This window comes from Salmo trutta, chromosome 3 (assembly GCF_901001165.1).
Source record: "Salmo trutta chromosome 3, fSalTru1.1, whole genome shotgun sequence".
In the NCBI taxonomy this organism is placed as follows: Eukaryota; Metazoa; Chordata; class Actinopteri; order Salmoniformes; family Salmonidae; genus Salmo; species Salmo trutta.
Window position 1 is genome coordinate 32937552 of NC_042959.1, and position 9231 is coordinate 32946782.

General features: G+C 47.9%; 1 protein-coding gene across 1 annotated transcript; it reads left to right on the top strand.

Annotated features, from left to right (window-relative positions):
• Positions 1-1016: 1016 nt before the first annotated feature.
• Positions 1017-8893, top strand: klb (klotho beta). Its single transcript, XM_029731519.1, has 6 exons — positions 1017-2005; positions 2793-3306; positions 5204-5472; positions 5645-5901; positions 6027-6961; positions 7468-8893. Exons 1-6 carry the CDS (start codon positions 1268-1270, stop codon positions 7914-7916), a joined length of 3162 nt encoding a protein of 1053 aa, XP_029587379.1. The 5' UTR covers positions 1017-1267; the 3' UTR covers positions 7917-8893.
• Positions 8894-9231: the final 338 nt, after the last annotated feature.

A 9231-nucleotide genomic window follows, 5' to 3' on the forward strand; every position in this document is an offset into this window, starting at 1 on the left:
GCAGTGCTTTTCGGAGGGTAGGCCTACATTTGTGCTGTACCATTGCAACCATGCTGATGTCAGGTCAGGTAGAGGTGAAGGATATCCATTCTCCAGCTAAATGGACCCTAACCTAATAACGCCTGTGACACATTTAATGATAAGGTGCTCTATCTCCAAACACCACTTTACAACAACTGGCATCTTCACAGCTACACAAACAACAACATTAAGGATTTGGCAGATAAGGAGTTGTTTCTGTTTTATCTTGTATTTCCTAAGATTAGATCAAAGATAGGTAACACACGCACACACAGACACACACAGACAATCTGCGGAAGTGAATCAGATCAAGAGGAACATCATGTCTGTTTTTATCTGTCGTCGTCTTTAATCAAATCTAGGATAACTGTGAGGCCAGGCTTGGACTGATTTGGCCATAAAACCATAGGGAACGCTCAATTCTTCCCCAGTATTCTTTGTGCCCCGTGGCTAAACTGTATTCTATTTCACTCTGATTCCATAAATCCAATTGACATGTGGGTTTTATCTTGTGGCTGTGCCCCACAGCTAAACCCTTAACTCAACCTTATTGTGGCGATTTCTCAAACAGGACATTTTGGGTTTGAATAGCTGCGAGAACAAGCCGATATTTTCCTTATTATCCATTAGGTTGTAATGATTCCAATATGACGGTAAGATCGCTGAAAATAAAATGAAGGGTAAAGCGATAGGGAGAGTATAAGATTGTGAGATAGAGACAGTGATTGTGAGATAGAGATGGTGAGAGAGAGAGCGAGAGAGAGAGAGAGTAAATGGGAGCGACATCTCAGTCATGGAGGTGAGGATGATCGGAGTTCAAGCTAATCATTGACAAAATTATCATGCGTCTGCCTCAAAGGTGTTTGCGGGTGCGTGTGCTCCTGAGTGTATGAGTCAGTGTTTGTGAGTGTGGTTGTGCGTGTACAATGTATGGTATGTGTCAGAAAGAGGGAGGGGAGAGAAAAGGAGGGAGGTAGAGAGAGAGAGATAGGGAAGTCCAACCAGGTTAGCCTGTCAGATGGATACTGCACACCTCCTGGGCTCCACATGTAGACGCCTCAGTCTCCTGTACTCGTTCACTTCAATCCCTTCATCTTCTAATCTTCATCATGGATCCCTCACCTTCTCAACATCCGGACCCCTGATACTTACACAGAAACAGTCCCTCAGACAGAGACCAGCTTATTTCTTCTAAAGGATTTTGGAAAACTCTTGAGAGCATCATTCTTCTTCTTCAGGCTCCAATATGGCAACATACCTTTTCTCCCTCTTCCTGACAGTGATTGTCTGGCGCGGGGATTTCTGTTCCCTGGGGGAGGGCAGGAGACAGTGGCAGCAGCCCACCACCCCAGAGCCCTTCACCCAGAGCCAGTCCTTCTTCCATGGGAACTTCCCTCCAGGGTTCCTCTGGGGTACGGGGACCTCTGCCTTCCAGACCGAGGGGGCCTGGGACTGTGACAGTAAAGGCCCCTCAATCTGGGATCACTTCACCCACTCAGTCCCCCACCGAGGTGATGGAGGTGTCGCTGACACGGCCAGTGACGGCTACAACCGCTGGGAGGAGGACGTTGAGGCGCTGGGTTACCTCGGGGTGCGCTCTTACGCCTTCTCCCTCTCCTGGCCCCGAATCTTCCCCGACGGTGTTGCCACAGGTCAGCCCAATAAGGTGGCTGTGGAGCACTATGGGAGACTGCTCGACAGGCTCCTGGAGAGGGGAATTGAGCCGGTGGTCACCCTGTTCCACTGGGACCTTCCCCAGGCCCTGCAGGAGCACTACGGGGGGTGGAGGAATGACACCCTGGTGGGTTTGTTTGATGCATACGCTGCCTTCTGTTTTCGAACGTACGGGGGCCGTGTGAGGTACTGGGTCACCATACACAACCCCTACCTGGTGGCTGTCCAGGGGTACGGGACAGGGGTGCACGCGCCTGGAGAGACAGGCGATGCCACCGCCCCCTTCAATGTGGCCCACAACCTCATCAAGGTAAGGCAGGGTCAAGGGTTAAGGGTCAGAAGATGAAGTTGCACCATAGTCGATGAGCTTAGGTCAGTTTATTGTTTTCCCTCCAATGGGAATGGTTAGGATTTCAGAAAGAAAAGTTGTTCCTAGTTCTGTGTCAAAGGGCAATGGATTATTTGTACCCATTTGGGAGAGGGGTCAGGGGGTTGAGTTGTAAATTCGAACCCTTTGGATAGACTGACTCGTGTGAAAGGGTCTGTTGAACAGACCATAGTACAGACTAAGACCCCGTTTAGTCAGACAGCCTGTTACTGAACTTCGTACTTCTGTGGGTTTTATCAGCTGATGTCGTCAGTGAATGTTTGCGTCTTTCATTGGGTTCAAGACATTGCAAAGAAAATGAGTGAAGACATAACACTTGAATAGCCATGGTACATGCTGTGCTTTATTCAGTCTATCAGGTTAAACTAATCCAAATGGTTTTATGTTGTGATATTCAATATTCGCTGTGCTCCTTCAGCAGCTATTAGCAGTCATTGACCTCTTGGTAAAAAGTGTGTTTACCTTCTGCCATGAGAGGTTTATTTCAGCTGCAGTACTGTGATTAGTAAACAGGACACTTAAGGAGCCACTGGGGGTCAAAGTCTGTGACAGCAACAGTTTTGTGGCTTCATTAATAATCAGCTTTGTCCCAGTGCATATTCACACTGTACAGGTCTGATGTCTGTAGTATGTGTAATGTCTCTGCCATAATGCAATGCATGTAACAGACCTCCATTTGATTTATTTCTAATGTTATTTTCATTTCCAGGCGCATGCCAAAGCGTGGCACACCTATGACACCTACTTCCGGCCGACTCAGAATGGTCAGGTGTCCATCGTCTTGGGTTCCCATTGGATGGAGCCTAAGAGAGACCAAGCCACACCGGTCAATATCGAACTCTGCCAGCAGTCCATGGAGGCAGTGCTTGGCTGGTTCGCCAATCCCATCTTCAGGGATGGGGACTACCCAGCTTCCATGAGATCCACCCACAGGGGGCTTCTGCCTGAGTTCACCCCAGAGGAGAAGCACTGGGTGCGGGGAACGGCTGACTTCTTTTCCCTGTCCTTTGGGCCTAACAACCTGCGTCTGGGCCGGAGTCTAGCCCACTATGGGCAGACTGTGTACCCGGACATGCGGCGGGTGCTGGGCTGGGTGAGGCTGGAGTATGGGGACCTGCCTGTGCTGGTGGCGGAGGGGGGCTGGTTCTCAGCTGCAGCTGTGGAGAGGGAGGATACAGATGCCATCTACCTGATGAAGAGGTTCATCAACCAGGTGCTGCAAGGTGAGGAGGGGGCAAGGAGGAGGAGGCCGAGGATGGGGGGCAGGATTAGGGAAAACAGAGGAGGTCAACAAGAGAGAGGACATACAGTACCAGTCAAAAGTTTAGACACACCTACTCATTCATGGGTTTTTATTTATTTTTACTATTTTCTACATTGTAGAATAATAGTGAAGACCTCCAATCTAGGAAATAACACATATTGAATCATGTAGTAACCAAAAAAGTGTTAAACAAATTAGTAGACACCCTTTGTCTTGATGGCAGCTTTGCACACTCTTGACATTCTCTCAATCAGCTTCATGAGGTAGTCACCTGGAAGGCATTTCAATTAACAGGTGTGCCTTGTTAAAAGTTAATTTGTGGAATTTCTTTCCTTCTTAATGCATTTGAGCCAATCAGTTGTGTTGTGACAAGGTGGTATACAGAAGATAGACCTATTTGGTAAACGACCAAGTTCATATTATGGCAAGAACAGCTCAAATGAGCGAAGAGAAACAACAGTTCATCATTATTTTGGGGCGGCAGGTAGCCTAGCGTTGGGCCAGTAACCGAAAGGTTGCTGGATCGAATCCCCGAGCTGACAAGGTAAAAATCTGTCGTTCTGCCCCTGAACAAGGCAGTTAACCCACTGTTCCCAAGTAGGCCGTCATTGTAAATAAGAATTTGTTCTTAACTGACTTTCCTAGTTAAAGAAAGGTAAAAAAAAAATGAAGGTCAGTCAATGTGGAACATTTCAAGAACTTTGAAAGTTTCTTCAAGTGCAGTCGCAAAAACCATCAATCGCTATGATGAAACTGGTTCTCATGAGGACCGCCACAGGAAAGAAAGACCCAGAGTTACCTCTGCTGCAAAGGATAAGTTCATTAGAGTTACCAGCCTCAGAGATTGCAGCACAAATAAATGCTTCACAGTTAGTTCAAGTTAGTTCAAGTAACAGACACGAGACTGCGTGAATCAGACGTTCATGCATGAATAGCTGCAAAGAAACCATTACTAAAGGACACCAATAAGATGAAGGGACTTGCTTGGGCCAAGAAACCAGGCAATGGATAATAGACCGGTGGAAATCTGTCCTTTTGAGTCCCAATTTGAGATTATTGGTTCCAACCGCTGTGTCTTTGTGAGACGCAGAGTAGGTGAACAGATAATCTCCACATGTGTGGTTCTCACCGTGAAGCATGGAGGAGGTGGGATGTGTTGGGGTGCTTTGCTGGTGACACTGTCTGTGATTTCTTTACAATTCAAGGCACACTTAACCAGCATGGCTACCACAGCATTCTGCAGCGATACGCCATCCCATCTGGTTTGCGCTTAGTGGGACTATCATTTGTTTTTCAACAGGACAATGACCCAACGCACCTTCAGGCTGTGTAAGGGCTATGTGACCAAGAAGGAGAATGATGGAGTGCTGCATCAGATGAGCTAGCCTCCACACTCACCCAACCTCAACCCAATTGAGATGGTTTGGGATGAGTTGGACCGCAGAGTGAAGGAAAAGCAGCCAACAAGTGCTCAGTATATGTGGGAACTCCTTCAATACTGTTGGAAAAGAATTCCAGGTGAAGCTTGTTGAGAGAATGCCAAGAGTGTGCAAAGCTGTCATCAAGGCAAAGGGTGGCTACTTTGAAGAATCTAAAATTTAAAATATATTTTGATTTGTTTAACACTTTTTTGATTCCTACATGATTCCATATGTGTTATTTCATAGTTTTGATGTCTTCACTATTATTCTACAATGTAGAAAATAGTAAAAAATAAAGAAAAACCCTTGAATGTGTAGGTGTATCCAAACTTTTGACTGGTACTATACATTTAACCTCTGAACTGTTGTGCTATTTGTACCTCTTTGGTAACAGTGCGTCCTCATCTCCTTCATTCTGTGTTTGTCTGTGTCCAGCGATGGTGTTTGATGGTGTCAGAGTGTTTGGCTACACAGCCTGGTCTCTGGTGGATGGTTTTGAGTGGAACTACGGCTACAGTGTGAGACGAGGTCTGTTCTACCTAGACTTCAGCCAGGCCAACAGAACCAGGGTTCCCAAGACCACTGCTCAGTTCTACAGGCAGGTCATCAAGGACAACGGTTTCCTCAGTGATGAGATCACCGGAGAGGTCAAAGGGCGTTTCCCATGTGACTTCCACTGGGGCGTGGCCGACTCCAGCCTACAGGTGAGGGGATGAGAAGGGGAAGAAAGGACACGAGAGAGGGAGGAGAAAGGAAAGAGAGGATGATTTTAATTTTGCAAAACTGCTCTGCCTTCGTTGCTTTTGATCTCGAACAGAACAATAAGCAAGCTAGACGATGCAAACAAAAACCTATATATTTCTTCTTTTATCAAAGGTCAATTTCTATCCCTTCTCCCCTCAATTCACCGACCCCCACCTGTACAGCTGGAACCTGACAGGGGATGGGGCACTGCGTCCTGTCCAAGGGGTCAACCTCCACATCAGGGGGGCACAGTGCACTGACTACCTGGCCATCAGTGGTCACGTGAGCCTCTTTAAGTCCACAGGGGCATCTCACTACCTCTTCGCCCTCAACTGGTCCCTAATCCTTTCCCAAGGAGATCTGTCTAATGTGGACACAGAGGCCCTAAGGTAGAGACACAAACTGTATAATGTGTATTCAAATGTTTACCATACATGCACACATGCAAACACACACTAAAATGCACGCCTGTATGCATACATACATACTTTGCATTTCAAACTCTTTCTAACAGGTACTACCGCTGCTTCATCACCGAACTCCACAAGCAGGGCCTGGAGGCTGTGGTCACCCTCTACTACCCTACTAACAGAGTCCCTCTGCTGGGCTTGCCCGGCCCGCTGCATGCCTCTGGCGGTTGGCTGAACCAGAGCACGGTGGAGGCCTTCCAGAGCTATGCAGCCCTCTGCTACAGGGAGCTGGGGCCCTGGGTGAGCTACTGGATTACCATCAATGAGCCCAACAGACTAGTGGATGCCTACAAGATCGGGGAGGAGCAGCATCTGGCAGCCCATAATCTCCTCCTGGCCCACGCTAGGGCCTTTAGGCTTTATGAGAGGGAGTATCTCAGCCAACAGGGAGGCCTGGTGTCCCTGGCCCTGCACGCAGACTGGGTAGAACCCGCCAACCCCTTCCTGGAGTCACATGCAACAGCCGCTCAGAGATTCCTGTTGTTTGAGCTTGGTCGTTTCCTAGACCCACTACTAGGGGGCAGAGAGGGGGAGGGTAAGAGTGGTAGGTACCCTCCAGAGGTGAGGAGGTACTTGGAGGAGAGGGCAAGGGTGATGGGCCTCCCTGGATCCCCACTACCGCACTTCACCGCCCGGGAAAAAGAGGAGCTAGGAGGGGCGCTGGGCTTCATTGCACTGAACCACTTCACCACACGTCTCGTGTCACCACGTCCCCAGTCTCCTCAGACTGCCCCACCTAACCCCCAGCAACCTCCAGACCATGGCTGCCTGCTGATGTCTGACCACACCTGGGCCTCCTCTGGTCTGGAGCAGGCAGTGGTCCCCTGGGGCCTCCGGAGGGTGCTGCGCTGGGTAAAGGAGAGGTATGGAGGGGCCCTGCCTGTTGTAGTCACAGCCAGTGGGGTGGATGACCAGGCCCCTGTAAATGATCTGCTCAGGCAGCACTACATCAGGAATTACCTGCAGGAGGCCCTCAAAGGTGAGCCTCTCTCTAACCTCCTCAAACTCCCTTCAAACCCTCCAACTCCAGTCCAATGATAACCCACTAGTTTGTTCTTATCAGAAATAACCCTTGAGGTACTATACTTATTTCTATTGTTCAAAATAAACAGACCTCCTCTCTGCAGTTTCTTCTGCTGACAGGTAGAGTAGGGCACTCATTAGCAGCTTTAAGTTTGAGAGGTCGAAGGTGATTTTTCTCACAGCTCATTTCCTAACACACCACAGCGCACAGCCGTATCACATGAGCCCCCTCATAAAACTCATGGACCTTGCTGTATAAGAAACCTTTGAGCTCATAAAGTTCATCCCAGTGAGAACTGTCCTGTACTGAACGAAACGTTCTGTGCAGTACTTTAGCCACAATATAGCTTCAATTGGTTTATGGCCCCCCACACAGGCTACAGCTTCTCTGTTGACATTGCTTTTCTGTATGTAGAAAGAGGGATTCTGAACTCACCTCTCCCTGTTTTCGCTCCTCTCCAGCTCGTCAGTTGGATGGAGTCAACCTAAAGGGCTTCTACGTCTGGAAGCTGCAGGATCGACACGTCCCTGAGTTCGGCCTCTTCACCTCTTCCCACCACCAGTCCCGACCCAAAGCCTCCATCGCAGCCTACAGAGAGATCATCGAGCGCAGCGGTTTCCCTGGCAACAACGTCACATCCTCTTGTAGGATCATTGACCGCAGGGCGGTGTGTTCCATCTGCGCTCGCATCTCAGAGAACAAACTGCTGCTGTTCTTCGCCGCATGTCTCCTCCTTACGTTAGCTATGCTGGTGGGGGTCGTCATCGTCGTCGTCAGGGGGAAGAGGACTAGGAGGAGGAGGAGGGTGGGTCTGCCGGTGTGTCCCATCCCGCTCGGGAGGAAGTGTCAGCCGTGGGAGAGAGTGTCACTACAGAGTGTGACGGATAGGACCCGCGTGGTCCGCCGTTAGTCAGGGCCTCATTCATACTGAGTTTGTTGCTGTTGTAGTGGCCTGCAGGTTTTACACACCAGCCAAGCTTCTGGGAGAGCGCGATGATCCCTTTTTGAGTAGTGGTTGTTAGGGACAGGTCTAGGATCAGCTTACCCTCCCCAAAGCCTGACTTTGAACTTCGAGGAAAAACTACAAATTTAGATCAGTGTCTAGGGGGCAACTTCATTATACTCCACAAGCCCAATGGGACTGTGCTCAACGCGGCGGGATCAGCAAGGGCCAAGGGGTCATCTTCCCCGAGTGACAAGTAGAGTCTGTCTGTCTGAGCCCTAGACATCCCACATATTGAAGATCAATGTACAGGCAATTAACATAATTGACTGTATGTAGGCTATATGTTATCACAGACAAGAATATGATGTTGCCATGGGACTGTTTTGTTGTTTCGTTGTCAGGAGTTGGCTATAACTTGAGATCTTCTATGAATGCTGCTGTTGTGATGTACTGATCATGTATTGTGTACAAGACTGGCCTGTTAGTAGGACTTGTTGGTGTGTGTCATTGTGTGTCCTCACCTGTCTTATAATTTGGTGGGTACTTATATTTGTCCTATTTCACACGTGTACAAGTGTGTACAAGTGTGAATTTATACGTGTGAATTGTAAATGTTTTACATTTTTGGGCATATCCCAACTCTCCCTCAGACACCCTCGGAGAGTCTTTTGTATATTTGTAATAAGACGTTCCTAACATAGGGAGTCTGCGCTGATGGCAGTAGTGGTTTTCTCTCTGTGCTCCAGAGACAAAACCACTTGAACATGTTATCTACAAATGGCTAACTCAAGCACTTATTATAATTTATTATTGTCAATGATTGTGCAACTTTTTTTGTGAAGATGATGTGCAATGTTTGCTGAGTTCAAAACATTTTATTCTGTAAATGAATCCAAAATAATGAATTATATATGAAATAAAATGAAATCGTTGTGCCAGAAGTTGCTGCTCTATGTGGGCACTGTTTCCTTCAGACACTGCTGCCCCCTAGTGGGGGTCTTATGTCCCAAAACTGGTTCAGGGCCCTTGATAAGAAAATAGAGAGAGAATTGAGAGAGAGAGTGAGAGAGAGAGAATTGGTAGAGAGAGAATTGAATTGAGAGAGAGAGAACTGGGAGAGAGAGAATTTAAGTGAGAGAGAGAGATTTTAATTGAGAGAGTGAGAAAGAACGAGAGAGAGGTTGATTCCAAGATGGCGTAGCAGTGCAGACATTGTTTGTTGTTGTCCCATGTACATTTTTTTTCATTTTTTGTATATATTTCAACCTCTTTTTCCATT

What these genes read in the sequence shown, in the direction of transcription:
- klb (XM_029731519.1), top strand. Translation starts at nt 1,268, where the DNA reads ATGGCAACATACCTTTTCTCCCTCTTCCTGACAGTGATTGTCTGGCGC. An exon ending in GTGGACACAGAGGCCCTAAG is followed by an intron (nt 5,902 to 6,026) that starts GTAGAGACACAA and finishes TCTTTCTAACAG; the next exon opens with GTACTACCGCTGCTTCATCA. An exon ending in CCTGCAGGAGGCCCTCAAAG is followed by an intron (nt 6,962 to 7,467) that starts GTGAGCCTCTCT and finishes GCTCCTCTCCAG; the next exon opens with CTCGTCAGTTGGATGGAGTC.